This window comes from Panthera uncia, assembly GCF_023721935.1.
Source record: "Panthera uncia isolate 11264 chromosome B3 unlocalized genomic scaffold, Puncia_PCG_1.0 HiC_scaffold_2, whole genome shotgun sequence".
In the NCBI taxonomy this organism is placed as follows: Eukaryota; Metazoa; Chordata; class Mammalia; order Carnivora; family Felidae; genus Panthera; species Panthera uncia.
This window is the reverse complement of record NW_026057583.1, coordinates 4,435,974-4,457,477: the sequence shown is the minus strand read 5'-3', so window position 1 is coordinate 4,457,477 and position 21,504 is coordinate 4,435,974. Positions and strand designations below refer to the sequence as shown.

Here is a 21,504-nt window from a genome sequence, read left to right as displayed (position 1 = left end):
TATTCAGGGTTTTTTCTGGTGCTATACGAATTTTAGGTTTGTTTGTTCTAGATCTGTGAAGAATGCTGTTGGTATTTTGATAAGGATGCATTAAATATGTAGATTGCTTTGGGGAGGATAAGCATTTTAACAATGCTTGTTCTTCCAATCTATATAAACATTATTTTTAAAGACGATTAGGATTCGTGTTTGTGTATACCTCACTTACTTACTTATCTCCATTTTATTAGAAATTTGGGGGGAACCCACATTTCAAAGGTACTTTGCAAATACGGCTTCACTTTGGACAAGGAGACATATCGGCTGTTTTACTAGGCTTCTCTACATTCAGTGAAGCCAAGAGAGCTACTGAAGTCACATTTTATTATTTACTTCCATAGTCTCACTGGGGAGCATGGAGAAGGGGGGATAATGTAGGAAGGGAATCTCGATATTAGAATTAGGATGAAGCCTCAGGGACTCTTGTAATTAAGAAATATTCTTTAGAACATTCTATCGCATGAAGCAATTGATTCAAAGAACAGACCATGATGCTAAGTCCTAGAAATATAGCGTCTCAAAACTTCGAATGCACGAGCCACCTTCCATAGAAGCGGTGCTCTGTCTCCTTCGGAAAATTCTCAGGGGAGCCTCATTACAGAAGGCAGTTTTGTTTGGGTTCGTATAGCACCACCTGCTGCTGAAAAAGAAAGCTACGGAGAGGAGGTCTGGCATTAAACACCGATGGGTACAAGAAACAACAGGGAACTGGTAGGTGGTCCCTTACAGGGTCCAACTTGGGTGAGAACCGAATTCAATTTTAAACATCAAAAAGGCCGGGAGTGGACTTCTGGCTCCAAAGGGCTGCAGGGTACATTTTATTAATTTCCCCACCTCTTGGAAATTTGTACCCCAATTCAAAGAATATACATACAAACAGGGAGAGATGCATGTCAGAACAGGAAGCCATGGAAAGGGGCCCACCGTGTTCTGGAACCCATGAGAACTTTCTGCATGACGGAGAGCAGGTGGCACTGGATCGGGGAAGGGCTCATTAGCCTGCCGCTGACCATGTGGGAGGAAAACACCTGGAAAGTGAGTGAGGCCGATCCCCAGAGCCCGCCAGCTCACGGTGCCAGGGGCCGGAGGGGAGGCTGGGTCGCCGGGTCCAAAGCGAGAGGCAACAGTAGGTGTTCCTTCCACCCTGGGAAATGCGCCAGGTGCTGGAAGCCCACGCACACACCGGACACGCGACATTAGCCAGGCGCTGACAGGGTCTCCAAATTATTAGCATAAGAAAGGAGCATGGAAACTGTGACCAATATGGCAAGAGCCATAACCGAATTTAACTTGAGAATGTTGATTTTAAAAGCCCTCAGTTAAATCTTCGGAGATGGAAATCAGCAATATAGGAAAATCATAATACTCTCAAGAATGCATGGATGGTTCCATATTTCAAAACCTATTCCTGTAACATTCATTGGACGGGATTCGACAGGATCTGACCTGAGCTCTTCTCTGAAACCACCTTCTAGGCTCCCCATTTGGGTCTCTCTTGAGTTCTCTCTTCTACCACCTTTGCCCTTCTCTGTAACGATCTGTCACTCTCGTTTGTTTATTTCCCATTGTTTTTCCTTCACGAGGACAGCACTGCCCTGGGATCCATGTCCTGTCTGGCTCGTTCACACCTGTTTCCCCAACACTTGACAAAGAAAGGACATGTAATGGCTGACATGGTGTTTAGACATCGGTTGCCTTTGTCCAGTACCTATGCGGTATATCTATCATTCAATTTTTATTAAGTGATGGGTGAAGCTATGGATGAATGGGTGGCAATGAGTCTGTACGTCTGCCATCATAGACCCTATAATTTACCGGGGGAGACAGACAACCCCACAAGTCCGTCCATATGGTCAGTGTCAAAACCTCGGTGTTCTGTGCACCTTTTTCTGTTCTGGCGAACTCGCTGAATAAACAATGGGAACTGTTTTGCAGGAAGCTTCCACAACTTCTCGAGAAAAGTCTGGGAGAGTAGAACCGCAGAGTAGTAACTGCCAGCTTCCCAAAGCCTGTCACCAAAGGACACGCAGCAACTCGACCAGTAAGTGCGTCATCGAACTGTCCTCAGGAGCAGAGCCTCGCTGTCGCTGAGGACCAGGAATATGAGTGACGCGGGGAGATCTGGAGAAGGGCGGGTCTCTGCTAGTCCGGTTGGGGTAAACCCGGCTGCGGTTGGCTTGCCTCTCTGTGACCACCTGTCACTGCGCGTGCACATCCTGGCCAGCCAGAGGTGGTGGTGGGGCGGGGGGGGGGGGACCTCTCTATGGTTTCGACATTTCCGCCTCTAGTTGGACTCCAGCGCCGTGTTGGGGAGACCCATTATAGGGGATAAAACACAAAGGGTTTCCTCCCACTCTGTCTTCTGATGGGCTCCTCGATTTCAGGAAGGCTCCTTGCTCTCCTGGGGCCTCCATCACCTCATCTGTCACAAGAGGGGAGTTGAGGCTGGTGGCCGCCATGATTCTTGGTTGCTATAAATGGAATAGCCGTAATCCAAAGTGAGGACATTTGAAGAACGCAGAAGGGCATGAAGAAACGAAAGCCACACCAAACGCCGCCATTAGAGATAATCGATGTTAACATTTTCGTTATTTCCCTTTTGTGCCCGCGTATGCCTATAGACTACGCACACGCGTGCTCACGCACAGCACGACGTGACTTCGAGTCCCTGGAAATTCTTTCCTACGCACCATGTTCAGTGGGTGCCTCGTATTTCATTGTACGGATGTACCCGATCTAGGTAACTAACTCCCTACCGTTAGACAGCTAAGTTATTCTCAGTTTTCCACCAAGATTATCAGCATCGCTGAGTCTGTACTTCAAATTTTGTTTGCGTCTGTGATGATTTTCTGAGGGAAACACAGAGGGCAGTGGACGCGCGTAGGGTTTGGAGCTCACACTTGCTCCCAGAGCTCATTATCTATGTGACCTTGGGCAAGTGCCTTAAACTCTCTCTCATATAATTCTGCCGCAGGATGCACCATCTAAAACGTTGTTCCCCAAGCTCATTTCCTATTTTTGGACTGCTACTTACACTGTTTTTAATCATACATTTTTGCTTATTGCCTCCTTTAGAATAATTTCTTTTTTTTTTAATGTTTTTAAATTTTTTTAAAACTTTTTAAAAATTTATTTCTGAGAGGGAGAGACAGAGCATGAACAGGGGAGGGTCAGAGAGAGGGAGACACAGAATCCGAAACAGGCTCCAGGCTCTGAGCTGTCAGCACAGAGCCCAACGCGGGGCTCGAATTCAGAGACCGCGAGATCATGACCTGAGGCGAAGTCGGCCGCCTAACCGACTGAGCCACCCAGGCGCCCCCTAGAATAATTTCTTAGAAACGGAGTTTCGAAAGGAAAACGCACCTTAGATTTTGATCTGTGCTGCCAGCTTTAAGTAGCCGATACTCCAGTCATGTGTACGAGCACCTGTTTCTTCAATCAGAGCCCACACTGTGTTAAAATTTAAAAATGTATATTTCTCTGCAGATTTTTCCTGCTTCCTCTGCTTTTTTTCTAGCCCACTTCTCACCCAGGAAGGGCCACCCAATTTGTGGGGATCGGTGCAAAATGGAAGCGTGGGGCCCCTGTTCAAATATTAAGAATTTCAAAATGGATGCGTTAGAAATCAAGCCAAGGCTCCCTCTACGTTTGGGGGTCTGCGTGGCTGACTTCACAGGCCGCGTGCCCACGAGCCCAGCCCTGCTTGCTCCCTGCCCCTGGCCCTGAGGTTGCTGGGGGAGCCCAGTCCTCGAGGAGCGCCACCAGGGGACTGGAGGCGGAGGAGACGCTCCCGAGTGTTTCTTCCCCCTCCCTCCGCCTCAGCTGGCGCCTGACCTGCCCGGTGCTCTGGCCCCGAGAGCAGGTGGAAGGAGTCCCTCCACACAGCCGACTCTAAGCGTCTCTTGGTTCATTCATTTGCTTTTGGGGAGTTTACCTGGTTTTTTTTTTATTGGTGTGATCAGTAATATCATTAGTTTATAAGGAGCGTCTGGGGGACCCCTGGGAGGCTTAGTCAGTTAAGCGTCCGACTTTGGCTCAGGTCGTGAACGTGCGGTCCGTGAGTTCGAGCCCCACGTCGGGCTCTGTGCTGACAGCTCAGAGCCTGGGGCCTGCTTCTGATTCTGTGTCTCCCTCTCTCTCTGCCCCTCCCTTGCTCATGCTCCCTCCCTCTCTCTCTCAAAAATGAATAAATGTTAAAAAATTTTTAAAAAAGATAAGGACACCTTTATATAATCACATCTATATATTTTTTTCCTTCCTAGTCATGTAAAAGTTTCTTCCACGTCCAGAGAACTATTAAAATCACTACTAAATATTGGGCCGTATTTCCTTCTCATTTTTAAACGATATGCTTTTTTTTTTTTTTTTAAATTTTTTTTTTTCAACGTTTTTTATTTACTTTTGGGACAGAGAGAGACAGAGCATGAACGGGGGAGGGGCAGAGAGAGAGGGAGACACAGAATCGGAAACAGGCTCCAGGCTCCGAGCCATCAGCCCAGAGCCTGACGCGGGGCTCGAACTCACGGACCGCGAGATCGTGACCTGGCTGAAGTCGGACGCTTAACCGACTGCGCCACCCAGGCGCCCCTTTTTTTTAAAGCCTACTATACCCATCAGTAATGTTTGTTGTTTGACGTGAAGCAAGAATCTAGATGAAAGCTTTTTTCTCTTTTTTCTTTCTTTTGAGAGAGAGGGCATGTGCCAGAGGGGGAGGGACAGAGAGAGGGAGGGAGAGAGAAAACCCCAAGCAGGTGCCACGCTGTGAGCACAGGCAGAGCCCGACATGGGGCTCGATCCCACAGACCCTGGGATCATGACCTGAGCTGAAATCAAGAGTCAGACGCTTAACCCGCTGAGCCCCCGAGGGGCCCCGAGACAAATGCTATTTGAAGTGGCTGCTTGGTTCCAGCACCGCTTATGGGTGACCAGTCTCTGCCTGCCTTTCATTTCACTGTTCGTTTGTTTTATGTCCTGCAAAGAATACGCGGTAAGATCTCGAAAGCAAACGGGGGCAACGTTTTTAGAGAGAGATGCCCCGCCATCGGTGCTGGTTTCACGGATAACGTTTGCGTTCGCTCACCTGCTTTCTACGCTTTGTTATTTGGTCACTCGTCACTTCCTTGTTCCCTGCCTCTTGCTGGGGGTGTGTGTTTGAGTTTTGCAGTGATTTGGGAGATGTGTTCAATTTCCAGCTCCACTTCTGGTTTCCTTAACACAAGATCAATTAGCTAATCATTTGGGTGTCATTAATTGATGAATATTTGAGACGGCATTTTCCAAGTCGCCCCCTCCCCCGACCTCCCCCGGAAAAGTGGAATTACTTACCCTTAGTCTGCCTCCCGCTGATTTTTCCATTCCATATTTCAACTTCACCGTTAATTACAAACTCATGTTATCAAAAGTTATTTTGGCTTTTGCATTGGCTCTCGTCACCGCATTGTCAACGAACTCAATCGATGGCTGTATGTCTGACTGCGTTCAGCACCCCCCACCTCCCCATCGACTTGAGATGCTGACCTTCGTCGATGTCCTTGTGGCTGGAGCACGCCCACTAGTCATTTTCAGACCAGCCCGTGCTTCCGGGAACCCGCTCTGTCCCGACCTCGGGGCCTGCGTCCATGCTGATCTGAACTCACAGGGGGATCGAGAAGGGCCTTGGGGCCGCCCTGCCGGTGGGGCTGGGGAGGCCAAGGCTTTGGGGTGGACCCAAGGGTGTTCTCCGCTGACCTTTGTGCTTCGAGAGCACAGACGGCTTCTTCCTTTCCTCCTCCCCGGGGTTTAGGTGTTAATCCCTATTGCACAGGGGAGATCGACTTTCGCATGATAAAGAGCTCTGCGGCCTGCACGGACAGGCAGCCTTATCCCCTGTGTGGCAGCCGGAAGTCCCTCTCTCAGCAGCTGGACTGCCCAGCGGGAAAGTCTGCGGTAAGAACCAAGGGAGGGAGCCGGGGAAGGGGACGCGGGAGGGGCCCGGGCTTGGCCGTGGCTGCGGAGGCCAGCCGGTGGGGTCCTGTCCCTGTCCCGGCACTACCGAGGAGAGGGGCTGGCTGGTGGGAGCGGGCAGCTCCGGGCACAGAAAGACCCTCACCGGGAACGGTGACCGCGGAGCGCCCCGCGAGCCGGCCCTTGGGGCCACTGCCCGTCTGTGCTGCTGGGAGCTGACGATCCACGTGAGCGGAAGCTGAGGCCTTCTGTGGACCCTTTACTCCCTCCGCACCGGGGCTCCAGGGGGTGGGTGAGGAGCCATCCCGGGACAGGTTAGGGCACGCGTGCCAGGGGGCATCGACCAGGGCAGGCAGCCCGGGGGCTCAGGGTCAGACCTCCAGGACGCCAACACCCGCGCTCTTAGCCCCGTGGTGTCGGGACCTGCCTTGCACCCTGTGCCTCTAATTCATAAGACAGGCTTAGAAACCAAGGTAGCGTCGGCCCCGTTTTACGCCGACGAAACTTGGCGGCTGGCCAAGGCGAGGGGCTGCCTGAGTTCACACGTCTCAGAAGCTAAGGGACCAGGCGGAATTCGAGCCAAGCCCCGTGGGCCCCACACCGCGCGTCCTTCCCACGTCGGGCGCGGGGTGCGGGCCGGGAGCCCAGCAGTGTCCGTCCCCTCCTGCTGTGTCCCCGAGCCCCGGGCCCTGCACGGCAGGGACTCAGGCTGCCCCCAGGACCACCCGGCGCCTCTGTCCGCAGCACCTTGACGGCTCAGGTGATTTTACAGAAGAGGCAACAGGCACAGAGTGGTTGAGTCACTTCCTCAAGGTCACCAGCCAGGAAAGGAACCCAGGCGGCGGGGCCCCAGAGTCTGATGGATGGTCCGGGCTGTATATCCTCCCTACCATGGGGGGCGGGGGAGACTTCCCGAGGCACGCGGGGTGCACGTCTCCTTGGCACACTCAGCTTCTCTTATGCAAGTCGCTTGTCTGCCTCCCCGGGGATTTATGCCCCGCATTTTAAAATCTTCAGGTTCCTTGCCCACCACCCCATGCCGGGCCCAAGGGGGGTGCTCGGTACGTGTGTCTTGAATTGGACACAGTCTGGAGAGGGCATTCTTGGAGACCCTGGTTCTAGGACGTGTCGTTCTCGGCCGCTGTGGTCTGTTGTGTGGTCTGCACCTGCTGTGTGGACAAGCCTTCCATAGCTTCCAGCTGCAGGGAGAAGGCTGAAAGCCCCGGACCACTGAAGGCAGCCCCCCGCCCCCCCAGACTCCCACCGTGCCTCGTCGACCAAGTTCGGGGCTGGTGCCGTGGGCCCCCCGGAGAGAGGGTTGGGGTCCCCCCTGCCCCCTGAGGTGGGTGCTGCTGTTCCCCCGGCTCACGCCTCCCCACCCCCTTCCTTCCCACAGGGCAGCTCGAGACCCACCCGGTCGCTCAGCACAGCTCAGCTGGCACAGCCCTCGGGGGGCCTCCAGGCTTCCGTCATCTCCAACATCGTGCTGATGAAGGGCCAGGCCAAGGTGAGCGAGGGCCATTGCCAACAGAAGCTGCCGGATGGACACCGGCTCCTGATGAGCCGTCCCGTCCAGGGAAGGAGGCAGATAGGGATGGGGGTTCTGGCTGCGGGTGTGAGAGTCGAGATGAACCCGTGGGGGGTTGGGGGGGACCCCGTGTGGGCCACCGCAGGGCAACTACTCGCCAACTTGGTTTTGGGGTGATGTTTTTAGAAGTTAGTTCTAGGGTGGCTCAGTCGGTCGAGCGTCGGACCTCGGCTCAGGTCATGATCCCATTGTTCAGGGGTTCGAGCCCCGCGTCGGGCTCTGTGCTGACAGCTCGGAGCCTGGAGCCTGCTTCCGATTCTGCGCCTCCTTGTCTCTGCCCCTGCCCACTTGTGATCACTCTCTCTCTCTCTCAAAAATAAGTAAACACCAAAAACAATTTAGAAGTTCGTTTTACCTGACGGTTAAATTCAAATCATTGACGTCGTGTCTTTGTCGGTTCAGGCCTCTGTCATAAAAACCCAGACGAGGTGGCTTAAGTAGCACATTCTCGTGGTTACGGAGGCTGGAGAGTCCAAGATGCAGGTGCCCGCAGATTTGCTGTGTGTGGGGGACCGGCTTCCTGGTTCGTGGACGGGGTCTTCTCTCTGTGTCTGCACAGGGCACATGGCGGGGGGCCGAGGGAGCCCTCTGGGTCTCCTTTATAAGGGCCCCTCATCCATCCCGAGGGCACCACCAGTCCGACTTGCTCACCTCCCGACGGCTGCCGTCTTTGAAGTTTGGGGAGGACACGTCCAGGCCACGTGTGTCCCCCAGGTGGATATATTCATGCCGATTTCTGCCCCACAACTGAGAAATCCTGAAGGGAGGGACGAGGCAGAGGTGGGGGGGGGTGGGGGCATCCCGAATGTCTTTTGCGTTGCTTCCAGAACATTCCGGAATAGACGCGGGCAGTTGCTGCAGAGTTCCCAGACGAGCCCAAGTAAATCAGATGGTTCGTTTTTGATTTTGTTTTTGTTTTTTTTTTTTTCAAACCCACCTAATATAACTTTGGCACGTGGCCTGGGGGGAAAGGGCTGTTGCTACTTCCGCTCTGGTCAGAGGAGGGGGGTCTCCTCACACTGGGTCTTTCCTCCCTGGCTCTCACCCCCTCCTGCTCCCGGGAGCACAGCAGACCGGTGAGTAAGACAGAAGCACAAGATGCTGACCCGACCGGTCCTCTCCCTACAAAGGAGAAATCCTCTCCGGTGCTGACTTCTCTCCTAACGGCCCGACTTTCTGGCTAGTAAATCACAGTGCTTTCCACCCTGCACCCCTGCCCGGATTTCGGTGGCTTTTCAATTGTCGGCCCTGCCCGGAAGAGCCCAAAGAGCACCGAAGACGGTTTAACGTATCTCGGTGTCTGTAAGAGGCACATTCACTAAATCCACGTTCCCTGTCTCTGGGCGGACTGAGCCGGGCCGCAGGGGCCCGGGGACCGAGCGAGGCGGGCCACTCGGTGCGGGAGACCCGCGTGCAGGGCAGGGCGGTGGGTTTTCAGAGGCCGGGCGGGCCTCCCACCATCCACCCGCACGACCCAGCCACCGAAGGAAGGCCGCGTGTCCTGGGTGGCAACCTGGAGGGGGGTCGGGGGGGGGGGTAGTTCAGGAGGAGGACGAGGCAGAGCCAGAAGGATCCCTAAGTGCTTGGGGAAGAGTCAAAATCGAATCAGGCAAGAAGGCAGCTACCACAAGGCCAGGCGCTGGGCCGAGGGCTTTGCAAGCAATGTCTCCTCTGATGCTCACGAAAGCCCTGTTAGCATCTCCGTTTTCTGGCTGAGGACACTGAGGGCTTGGGAAGCCCCAGGACTTCCCCGGGGGTGCCTGGTTCTTTGGCCGTGGAACTCGGACAGTGACCCAACACTTCTTGACCCCCCAGGCCTCCTCCTCCTTCTTTTTTTTTTTTTTTTTAGATTTTTAAAGTGTCTGTTTACTTTTGAGAAAGAGAGAGACAGAACGCGAGCGGGGGCGGGGCAGAGAGAGAGGGAGACACAGAATGGGAAGCAGGCCCCAGGCTCCGAGCCGTCGGCACAGAGCCCGACGCGGGGCTCGAACCCACGCGCCGCGAGATCGTGACCCGAGCCGGAGTCGGACGCTCAACCGACGGAGCCCCCCGGGCGCCCCTCACTGGATTTTCTAACACAATCCTGTGAGTGAGGTTATGAGCATTATCTTACAAGGGGCTAAGTGAGGGCTCGGAGACGGGAGGTGATGTGCCCCGAGCCGCCAGCCAGACGGGCAGACCCAGGGCTCGGCCCCGTCTGGGATTCTCTGGCCACGGCACAAGTTCTGTGTCGGGACACGACTCTGTGTGAGAGCCCAGGCCCACACGGTCCAGTCCGGCCTGGAGGTCATGGCTTTCCCCATTCCCCTGTGAGGTCCCGAGGCGTCTGACACCAAGGGCGCCTTTCTCCTCCCCGGGTCCTGTGTTGAGGGTTGGGGGTTGGGGGTTGGGGCAGGCGCTCGGCCTGGAGCGTCCCTAATGCCAGTCTCCTCTTCTTCCCCCCAGGGCCTGGGCTTCAGCATCGTCGGGGGAAGGGACAGCATTTACGGCCCCATCGGAATTTACGTCAAAACCATCTTTGCGGGGGGAGCGGCGGCAGCGGACGGACGGCTGCAAGAAGGTAGGTTTCTCGTCTCTCGCCGGGTGACGTCGGAGGGGTCACTGGCCCACAGAAGACAGCGCAGGGCAGCCTGTGTCTTCAGCCTGCGGAATTCGGCCGGCGTGGATTCTGGGGTCCGCGGCACACGTCCCCGACGGCTCCGTCGTGACCGGCACGGTGCCGGGTGTGTCTGCCCGCGGCCCAGGTCCCGTAGCCAGCCTGGGACAGAAGGCCGAGGTGTCCGCCTCCCCTCCCTTCCTGTCCAAGGCCCCCCCTCCATTGCTGTTGTCCCCGCCACCCTCTCCCTTCTTTCCTGCCCTCCCGACTCACAGTCACGGGGCGACAGGCCCTGTGCTTCTAATGCGTCTGATGAACGTCCTCTGTAAGCCCGCTGTGTTCTCGGCTCCAGAAACAGGCTGATCAGATATGATCCCTCCTCTGAGGAGCTCATGGCCCACCTGCTCTCCCGTCTGGGACAGGCCCCTGGCCATCCCCGGGGGTCAGAGCTGCCTCCTGAGGGCCCCTCCATCATGCTGGGAGTATTGGCCAACAGGCTTGGCCCGAGGACACTCCCAAACTTCAACTAGGGGTCAAAATTCAGGGGCGGGCGAGGCCAGACACTGGGGGGGCCCGCGGGATGCTTAAGAGAGGTGACCTCGGTGTCCCCACCCTCCCTGTCAGGACAGTTTCTGTGAGTCGTGCTGGGAGCCTAGCCACGGTTAAGGACCCACCTTGGTTAGGGCAGGGATAGCAAACTCTGGGGACGTCAGGCCCGCAGCCCATTTTCATCCTGCTCACAAATAGAGACTGGTTCTCGTATGTCTTTTCTTTCTTTAAAGTTAAATTCTACTGAGTTAACGTGCAGTATCGTGCTGGCTTCAGCAGTAGACCCCAGTGATTCGTCGCTTACACACGACACCCGGTGCTCATCCCAACGGGTGCCCTCCTCGATGCCCATCCCCTGTCTGTCCCGTCCCCCCCTCACCCCCCTCCAGCAGCCCTGTTTGTTCTCTGTCTTCAGGAGTCTCTTACGGTTTGTTGCCCTCTCTTCTCCTTCCCCCCTTCCCGTATTTTCATCTGTTTTGTTACTGAAATTCCACGCGTGAGCGAGATCAATTGGCATTGGTCTTTCTCTGAGCGATTGATTTCACTTAGCGTAATGCTCCTCTCTGGCTCCATCCACATCGTGGCAAGTGGCAAGGTTTCATTCTTTTTGACGGCCGAGTAATATTCCGTTGTGTAAACAGACCACAGCTTCTTTATCCGTTCATCAGTTGGTGGACACTTGGGGTCTCTCCATAATTTGGCTGTTGTTGATAGCGCTGCTGTAAACACTGGCGTGCGTGTGCCCCTTCGGTTCTGTAGTTTTGTATCTTTTGGGTGGATCCCATATTTCTAAGTGGCTGAGCAAAGTCAGAGGAATCTGCAAGTCTTTGTGGCGAGAGAGAACCGAATGAGATGCAAATTTCAGGGTCCGGAGACGAGCTCTACGAGGACCCAGCCATGCTCGCGGCTCATTCTGTTGTCTGAAGCTGCTTTTGTGTTCACGACAGCCGTGTTGCGTAGTTGTGCGACGTTGCCTAGTTGAGCAGAGGGCGCGCGGCCGGCCGAGCTTATGGTATTTACTACCTGGCCCTTCATAGAAAAAGTTTGCCGACCCCAACCTCATGCACGCTTCCGCTTCCGGACTTTATCGGGGAGGCAGTGGGGAACCTTTGAAGGTTTTTATAATTTGGGAGGGACCAGCTATGACCAGGGTTCTCAGGTGATTCGGGAAGCAGAAGGCAGGATGAGACGGGCCAGCAAGAGCCCAGAGGCTGTGAAGCCCTTTGAGAGGCTGTCCTAAGGGCCAGACTCCAGCTCTTAAGGGTCTTGCCTGAGCCTGTCTTCCTGGGAGGAGGCAGGTGCAGATGAGACAGCCTCTCTGGGTCTGAGAAAGTGTTCGTGGTCTTAGTGAACTTAACCTGGGGCAGGACATACGGAGGAGGAAAAATTCCAAGGCAGAGGCTTGGCTCTGGGCGGCCACCAGGTGGCGCTGTCCAGCAGGCGGTGTCACCGTCTCCAGCCCAGGGAGGGAGGAGGGCTGGGTGTAGACTGGGGGTTGTGGACCCTTGGAAAACACTTGAGTTATAGGGCCGATGAAGGAGGGAGTGAAGAGAGGAGAGCGGAGGCAGGCTCTAGCGGGGAGTAGCTAAGTCAAGAGGCGGGGAAAGAAAAGGGATCAATGAGACAAAGGGAGAAACGGGGCATCAGAATCTTGAGAATATACTGTATTTTGTTTGGTTATGTTTTGGACTTCTCGTTACTTAAACAAAAAGTGAGGGAGTTGAGTGGAGGTGGCAGGAAACAGTGTGCTGTGTCTTGTTTTCTTTCCAGAATGCAAACCTGCCCTGTCAAGCTTCTTTTTCTCCCCTCCCCTTTTCGTTAATACCAATCATAAGAATTCAGTGGGAAGGACGTTCAGCTCATCTACCGCAGTCCTTGATTCTAGCCTCTCATGATTAACAAAATCACCGTTTGTAACTCCTTCAAAGTAAAGTTCTAGAATCTGCCATTGGATGGGGGGTACATCCAGCTGCGACAAAAGTTTGGAGCACAGATCAAGGCTAATGATGTTTTATTTGTATTCTGCTTGCGAAAGAAACGGTTGTGTAAGATTTAGTTTAATCACTTCCCACCAGATGTGGCCCAACAAGGACCAGGACTGTCCAAAGAGTAGTTCTGTTGGGGCTCACGAGGGAAGTTCAGCCCTTCATGTCACCGAGAACGGTCGTTTCTCAAGAAACAAGTGTTGGTGAGGATGTGGAGAGAAAGGAACCCTCGTGCACCGTGGTTGCGGAGGCAACCTGGTGCAGCTGCTGTGGGAAACAGTGCGGAGGTTCCTCAAAAAACTAAAAATAGAAGTGCCCCGTGATCCAGGGGTTCTACTTCTGAGTAGTTACGCAAAGAAAATGAAAACACGGATTCAAAGAGATATAAGCACCCTGTGTGTTGCAGCATTACTTACAACGGCCAAGTTATGGGAGCAACTCAAGCGTCCATCGATAGACGAACGGATAACAAAGGTGTGGTGTACGTCTACAGTGGGCTATTACTCAGCCACAAAAAGAATGAAATCTGGCCATTCGTGACAGCATGGATGCATCCAGAGGGTGTTATGCTAAGTGAAAGAAGCCAGACAAAATGCCACGCGATTCACAATAACAACAAAAATAGAAACTGGTTCGTAAGCACAGAGAGAACAAAGTGGTGGCCGTCAGAGGGGCGGGATTAGGTCAGACGGATGGATCAGGTGATGGGGAAGACGACACGCTTCCAGTTACAAAAGAAAGAAGTCGTGGGATGGAAGTACAGCTTAGGGAATGTAGTTGATGATATCGTAATAACCTTGGGTGATGACAGAGGGTGAGTCCACTCACCCTGCGGAACATTTCGTAATGTATGTCATTGTCAAATCATTACGTTGCACACCTAGCCTGTGACCGATGGCACACCCAGCGATCACTTAGGCTCCACCCTCCGTAACCAATCACTCAATCTCTTGCCCGTGAGGAGGAGAGGAAGGATGACCACTTCTGAAATACGTCCTCTGTGTATTCTTCCTTCCGACATAATAGTTATATTTTAGTTATTTTTAAAACTTGTCCGTTTCCACTCAACTTGGACTGTCGTAAGTGCGAGGACGGATTCTTTCATTTTTGGTCTGATTCTGGCAACCTCACAGGTGACGCTGATTTGAATCCTGTCCCCAGCCCACTCCTGCCCTTGATTTTTGACACGTGGACATGCTGGGTAACGTGGCACATGTAAACTTTAAATCTACGGCAGTCTTAGGAGTTGAGGGTGTGATGGCCCGTGGAACTGGTGCCCACAGGGCTGAAGGGCCAGGGACCCGGACTTAGTTGCCCACATGGGACATGGCCGTGGGTCCATGTGAAGCCTCACGAGCTGCCCTCTTGGAAGGCCATCGGGCCCCAGGGAAGCAGTGAGCAAACCTACCTTTGCCTGTGGCTCTTGGGTGTGAGGAAAAGACGTCTCCCACAGGAAAAGAAGGACCCGTGTCGCGTGGGAGTGTTCCGGCCACATTTATAGTCTCTCCTGAGTGCAGGACGCTCCAAGCCGAGAACCTAATGTTAACACTTGTCCCGAAGCAGTGAAAGCTCTGGACTGCCTCTTGGGGTTCTCTGGAAAACCCCAGAGAAACACTGGCCCCCGGAAAAGGGAGTTCGACACGAAGAGCACACAGGACATTAGGAAATATCCCTTGTTGATGAGCGTTGGCAGGAATAACCGACCCGAGTACTAGCCCTCAAAACCCTGAGATCACAGAGCAGTCTAAAAGACACTGTAGGATTACTATGGTTTTGTATTATGCAATTTTTAATTAAGTTTTCATTTTAATTTCAGTGCATTTAACATACAGTGTTATATTAGTTTCAGGTGTGCAATACCGTGATTCAGCACTTCTATACGTCACCCTGTGCTCGTCACGACAAGTGTCCTCCTTGGTCCCCGTCTCCCGTTTCTCCCGCCCCCACCCCCCTCCCTTCTGGTGACCGGCAGTGTGTTCTCTACGGTTACGAGTCTGTTTCTTGGCCTGTCTCTTTTTTTCTTTCTTTCTTTGTTCTGTTTCTTAAATTCCGCACATGAGCGAAATCATATGGTTCCGTATCTGTCTTTCTCCGATTGATTTATGTCGCTTAGCATGATACACTCCAGCTCCATCCAGGTAGTTGCAAATGGCAAGATTTCGTGTTTTTTTTTTTATGGCTGAATAATATTCCATCGTATATACACCACATCTTCTTTATCCATTCATCTATCAGTGGACACTGGGCCATTTCCACAATCTGGCTCTTGTAGATAATGCCGTAAATACACCTACCCCTTTGCATTAGAATATTTGTATTTGTTTAGAATCACGGTGTTTATTAAAGAGAGCTTTGAAAAGGCAAAAGAGGGCATATGAAGAACAAGGAAAGAACGGGACGTGGTGAAAAAAGCAACTTGTACAAAAGGCACGTGATTGAAATTGTCAACTCGGTGGACGTGTCGACAGCAGACACAGCACAGCCGCAAGGGGAGTCGGGAGCTGGAAGTGGTCCGGCGGGCTGCACGGAGCCGTGGAGAAGAATAGGAGTGTTAGAGAAACAGGGAGGGCGGGCGAGAAGGCCCACAGGGGAGACTCGTTCTAGAAAGAAAGAACAGCGTGAAAGAGGGGAGCGAAAGGGCAATGAGACAGTGGCTAAGAATTTTCCGGAATCATTTTAAGGCACGACATTTCAGGGTGAGGAAGCACCCGGGGGCATCGCAGTGGAGCCTCCGACTCTCAGAGGCAAAGGCAGAACCACCTTTCGAACAACCGGGGAAGAGGGTTGGATTGTCTGCGAGGGGACCATAGTGAGGTGACCGCAGACGCACCTACTAACGACCAGACCGCACGGCTGTGTGACGAGCAGGGCGTCCGACGCGCCCAGCGCAGCCCTGAACGCAGAACAAACGCTCTCTGTTTGTTGAGCACATTCAGTAAAGGGGAGACATTGGTTTTCCGTCCCCATAAAGATGGACTTCAGGATACAGAAAAAAATGGGTCTATTAGGCATATTTGTGAGGGAGCGGCTCGTGGTGAAAGGGCCAGCTTCCTAATTCTCTTCACCGGGTGGCTTGGGACAGCTCTGGGTTCACTTTCCTCTTCTGCAAAACGGGGCTATGTTGCATTCTGGAAGCATCACCTCCTTCTCACGTTTCCTGAGCACCGGGCAGGTCCCCCCTCCCCAGAACTGGCCCTGGGGACACACCGTCTGATCAGACAAATCCCCTGGCCGGGGAGCGACCTGCCGGGGGGGGGAGAGTCTTCCCTGGGTCACTGGTCACCATCCACCCACGGGGCCGAGCTGTGATGGTTAGTGGTGGACACAGGTGCCGTGAGGACACATGGGAAATTAAGCCGGCAGGACCGCAAGACTGAGCGAGGCAGGTGAACAAGGTGGGAGAAGGGCCCTGAAGGCAGACAACATCCTGAGAAAGGCAGGCGGTGTTGCATCAGGAAATGAGCCGTGGGAACACCTAGCGGGAGGGTCAGGGAGGCAGGGGGGAGGCGGGCAAAGCCAGAGGGCAGGCCGGACGGGGTCAGGCCAGGCCTGTGTGCCAGCCGAGGACCCTGGAGGGGCCTCAGAGAGCTGGGGCCCGCCTGCCTTCGGGGGGAGAGTCCCGGGCGAGGAAGGCTTCCCCCAGGGCTCTGCCCGCCCCCATGGGCCATACACGTCTCTACTGTGATTTCTCCCTCTCCCAACAGGGGATGAAATTCTGGAGCTCAACGGAGAATCGATGGCCGGACTAACACACCAGGATGCTCTGCGCAAGTTCAAGGTGACCGCTCCTTGTCGGTACACGGCCAGACCCCGGGGTTTCGGGCCCCCTCCTCCATTCGAACCCGCAGACTCAAACTGTGGGGTCTTTCTCATGGGGCGCCCCGCTGGTGCTCATCTGGGCACAGGGTTGAGAAAAAAGACCCAGCTCCGGAAATAAGAGTGTTATCAGAATTGCTGCGGGCGTGTCTCAATCGCTGAAGATTTATAGAACTGTTTGAAGACACTCAGCGTAGTTATGCCGATACATTTGTAAATCTGTTTTGAGTTTAAAAAAAATTTTTTTTTTTACATTTATTTATTTTTGAGAAACAGAGTGAGACAAAGTGTGAGTGGGGGAGGGGCAGAGAGAGAGGGAGACACGGAATCCGAAGCAGGCTCCGGGCTCCGAGCCGTCGGCACAGAGCCCGACGCGGGGCTCGAACCCACGGACCGTGAGATCGTGACCCGAGCCGAGGTCAGACGGTCAACCGACCGAGCCCCCCAGGCGCCCCAAATCTGTTTTAAGTTTTAAGGCAGTCACTAAAAGATGCTTTAAGTCTCTGGGTAATCAGTTCAGTTCAATCCCATCTGGCGCACGTATGCACGTGTGTATGTTCCGTATACGATGTTTCGTATCTGTATATACGTGTAGATATAGACTGTACACGTATGCACACACGCTTCCACGCCACGCACACGCACGCTCACACAGCTGCTGAGCGCTGCGGCACATGGTCCCTTCCTTTCAGCAAGCCAAAAAGGGGCTCCTGACCCTCACCGTGAGAACGCGCCTGACGGCACCCCACTCGCCGAGCAGCCACCTGTCGCCCCCGCTGTGCCGCTCCCTGAGCTCCAGCACCTGTGCCACCAAGGACAGCGGGCCCTTCGGCTTGGGGAGCCCCGCCGCCCCCCCCAGCACGGCCAAGCCCAACTACAGAGTCATGGTGGAGGTCTCTCTGCAGAAAGGTGGGATTGCGCCCCTGCCCTCCTGCCTGGGTCTCCCGCCACCGGCCCCCCCCCCCCCCCCCCTCTCCGAGACGGGACAGGGTGTCTGTCGCCTACAAGCAGATTCTGCAGCCACCGCCGAGCAGCGAGGCCTGCAGCTCTGTTTGCAGGAGCCCAGGACTCACCGTCCATGCTCAGCCTGGGGTTGTGGGGCGAGGGGCAGAACATACCCCAACAAGGCGACACCGCACATGGGAACCGGGGCCAGGGCTGCGGGCACAGCGAAATACGCCGTGAGGTCTGGGGCGGGGACCCCTCCTTGAGCACCGTCGTTCTTAACCGTGGCAGGGGAGCCGAGGTCCTTCGCGCTCCGTTCCGAGCCCCCTGCCCTCCCTCCTGCTCTGCCTTCCAGAGGCTGGCGTCGGTCTGGGCATCGGCCTGTGCAGTGTGCCCTATTTCCAGTGCATCTCCGGCATTTTCGTTCACACGCTCTCTCCGGGGTCTGTGGCACACTTGGATGGACGGCTCTGGTATGTCCTCATTTCTGTGTTTGAGAACAACAACAACAACAACAACAAACAGCCCTGATTTCCATCAGGGGGAAGGAATTCCTTAGAAGGCAGCAGGTTAATTTGGAGACGAGATATTTAGAATGACCCAAGCGTGGCTCAGAGCCTCGTTCTTCCAGCTGTGGTCCCCGGACCAGTGGCAGCGAGATCCCTCGGAAGTTTGCTAGCAATGTAGCATCTCGGGCCCCTCTCCAGACCTTCCACGGTGGAACCCGCCTTTTCACAAGACCCTCAGGGATCCGTGTGCACGTTGCAGTTCAAGAGGCATTGTCGGGGCTCCTGGGGGGCTTGGCTGATGAAGCGTGCGACGCTTGATTTCAGCTCAGGTCACGGTTGGTGAGATCGAGCCCCACGTGGGGCTCTGTGCTGACGGCACGGAGCCCGCTTGGGATCCTCTCTCCCTCTTTCTCTGGCTCTCCTCCTTGCCCTGTCCTTAAAGAAAGAAGAAAAAAGAAAAGAAGAGGCATTATCTCAGGGAATGCCGGTCCAAAATGGGAAACAGGAAGTGAACACACCTTGATTCAGATCTAAGTAGCACAGGATTTACGGTGACGTAAATAGGAGCCCCGAGGAGGTTTGCCTGTGCACCCTGTATGGAGAAAGACGCTCACTTACGAAGCAAATCAGTAGTGTTAACTCAGTTTCTTGATGGTATAAACCAGATCCTTGTGGACGCTCCAGACCTACGTCCCTGCAGATAACTTCTAAGAGATGCCCGAGCCTGAATCTCCTTTCCAGTAAGCGAGTTGGGTTTCGGTGCCATTGACCCCCGTTTAACCTGTCACCATATTTCCGGTTCACGCATCTTCGCGCGTCCCTTCTCTCACTGGGTTCGGGGCTTGCTAACTCCGGAGAGTTTGGTCATAGTTTTGAAGGTTTTCCCACCACTGCAGTCTGTGTAAGGGCAAGGCCTGCTCGGGATGCTGTCTCGATGGTGCTTTAGCTTCGAGACGGATTTGCTGTTGTCACGCGCAGGACGGCGACAGCCGTTTGCTGAGCTGCCATGTCACCTGGGACATGACTGCACAGTCACCACAACGGCCTTAGCCCTAATCCCTTCAGACAGAGAGTCCTCCCCCCTAGACCTGCAGCTGGGTAGGGATTGTTCTGGAAGCTTCTGCAGTGGTCTTCAGTTACATCAATGAAAATGTGCACTTTCTTTTTTTTTTTTTTTAATTTTTTAAAATGTTTATTTATTTTTGAGAGAGAGACAGAGCACAAGCAGGGGAGGGGCAGAGAGAGAGGGAGACTCAGAATCCGAAGCAGGCTCCAGGCTCCGAGCCGTCAGCGCAGAGCCCGGCGCGGGGCTCGAACCCATGAACCGTGAGGTCATGACCGGAGCCGAAGTCGGATGCTCAACCGACTGAGCCACCCAGGCGCCCCCAAAATGCGTGCTTTCTTAGCAAAGGGGAAGGGGGACCGGCTGAGCGGAACTGTGACGGGAGACAGCAGACCACAGCGGGAGGGACGGCGAACTCAGCCCTGGAGACCTGCGTTCCGATCCCCGCTGGGCTGATCACCCGCCAGACCAGTGGTCAGCAACCTGGGGCCCGTCACCTGCTTGGTTTTTTAAAGAAAGTTTTATCGGAACACAGCCACGCTCATTTGTTGACACATCGTCTACATCTGCTGTTTCCACGCCACATCATCAGAGTTTAGTCATTGCAACAGAGTGTGAACTGCAAAGCCTAAGACATTTACTACATGGCTGTTTCTAGAAAAAGCCTTTTTTTTTTTTTTAAACTCTAAGCTAGGTCTTATTGAGAATATTTCACCCTCTGTGCCTCGGTTTCCCCAGCTCCGAGACAAGGGGGTTGGATTGCCCAAATCCTCCAAGTACGGATACGTCCCTATCTTTTCTACCTCCCTTGTGTTTTTTCTTTTTTTCTGGGTAGGTGACAGGACCCATCTAAATTTTCCATAACTCGATCCCCATCTTCCAACGAGAATGAACTCCATGCTTTCTCTCCTTCCTTCTTTTTGCAAGGGCTTCCACTGCTCCCAGCCCGGTTATATCTTCTTTACCGGTTAGCGCAAAGCATCCGTCTTTCCTCCTAACCATTCTACAGCTGGGAACAGCGAGGCCTGAGGAGAGGATGTGATTGCTTATATCACAGTTCGTTGGTTAATCGCTTAAATCGGGTTAACCTACACCCCCCATCTCGGTTAGACAGACTTTAATGGGGAAGACGAAGAGGAAAGTTCAGACCAACTTTTCTTCACGTTGACCCACAAAATGGGTATGAAACATCCCCCATGCTGTGGTCGCGCAGCGAGGAGTGAGCGTGCACTGCCCCGGTCCGTCCTGCTCTGAATGTCAGTCGGGTGGCTAAGGAGCTCTATTTATTGGTGTAAGTTTTAGGTCCCGTCAGAGAGCGAAGTCCCTGAGTGGCGCGTCAGGGAAGGGAGCGTCCGAACGCCACGAGCGTTGGCTCGCTGACGGCTTCCGTGTATGCTCTCCCAGGTGTGGGGACGAGATCGTGGAAATCAATGACTCCCCTGTGCACTGCCTGACGCTCAATGAAGTCTACGCGATCCTGAGTCACTGCAGTCCTGGGCCCGTCCCCATCATCGTCAGCCGGCATCCAGACCCACAGGTAACACCCCACCGGGACGTCTTCTTCCTCCCAGGCTCACTCTTTCCGTACTTGGGACAAGAAATGGATGCACGCGGGTGATGCCCTCTGGGTTTGGACCCGAATTCCCAAGAACCTGTTCCAAGTGTAATAACGCGTGAACGCAGCGGGGGTCCACTGGCCGACTCCTAGGCGCCAGAGGCAACTGGCATTGGCTTAGGGAAGCTCTTACAGCTGGTTACAAGCTCTCGGGCAGGAAAATACAGACCCAGGGTCCCTGCGAGTGGAGGCCAGGGACCAATTCATCCGTGCATCGAGTAGGGACCCGCTCACTATGCGACTGTCGGGAGCTGTGCACCCCAGCATGCAGGGATGAACAAGTTCGTAGTCCACGGTCTCGCCCTCTGGGGCTCAGCGTCTGGCTGGAGACGATGACCTACACATAATTACAATACAGGGCGGGAAGTGTTCTGGGAACAGAGGGAGACAGAAAGGAAGGTTGCATGGAGGCAGGTAGGTAATTCATGAAGCAAGAATTACCGAAAGTTAGTTGTCTCCAGGCAGAGGATTTGAGGAAGGTTGTTCCATGGAGCTACAGGGTCAGGAAGGGACCTGCCATGGAAGGAAGGAGCGTGGGGCTGGGGTGCGGGCGCAGGTGGAGAGGCTAAGGGTACAGGTCGGCACGGCATGGGAGTCACACGGGATGCTTAGGAGCGTGGGTGGCATTCGGGGGGGGGGTGAGGAGCGAGGGGAGGGTGTGTGGCTGTTCGTGTAATGATGTTCAGGTTTTATTTTATTATTTTTTAAATTTCTTAACGTTTATTTACTTTTGAGAGAGAGAGAGAGACAGAGCGTGAGTCGGGGAGGGGCAGAGAGCGAGGGAGACACAGAATCGGAAGCAGGCGAGATTTTTTTTTTTTTCCAACTTTTTTTTTTTTTTTTTTTTTTTTTTTTT

The 21,504-nt window shown here is 54.0% G+C and overlaps 1 protein-coding gene across 1 annotated transcript in view; it reads left to right on the top strand.

Annotated features, from left to right (window-relative positions):
- The first annotated feature begins 5,827 nt into the window (after nt 1-5,827).
- The window catches only part of IL16 (interleukin 16), a 42,516-nt gene continuing 26,839 nt past the window's right edge, over nt 5,828-21,504 (top strand). Inside the window, exons 1-7 of the mRNA XM_049614342.1 lie at nt 5,828-5,964; nt 7,379-7,489; nt 10,016-10,130; nt 16,405-16,478; nt 17,209-17,425; nt 17,817-17,934; nt 20,438-20,570. Coding sequence (XP_049470299.1) covers nt 5,860-5,964; nt 7,379-7,489; nt 10,016-10,130; nt 16,405-16,478; nt 17,209-17,425; nt 17,817-17,934; nt 20,438-20,570 — 873 coding nt within the window. The 5' untranslated portion in view covers nt 5,828-5,859. The remainder of the gene's footprint in view (nt 5,965-7,378; nt 7,490-10,015; nt 10,131-16,404; nt 16,479-17,208; nt 17,426-17,816; nt 17,935-20,437; nt 20,571-21,504) is intronic.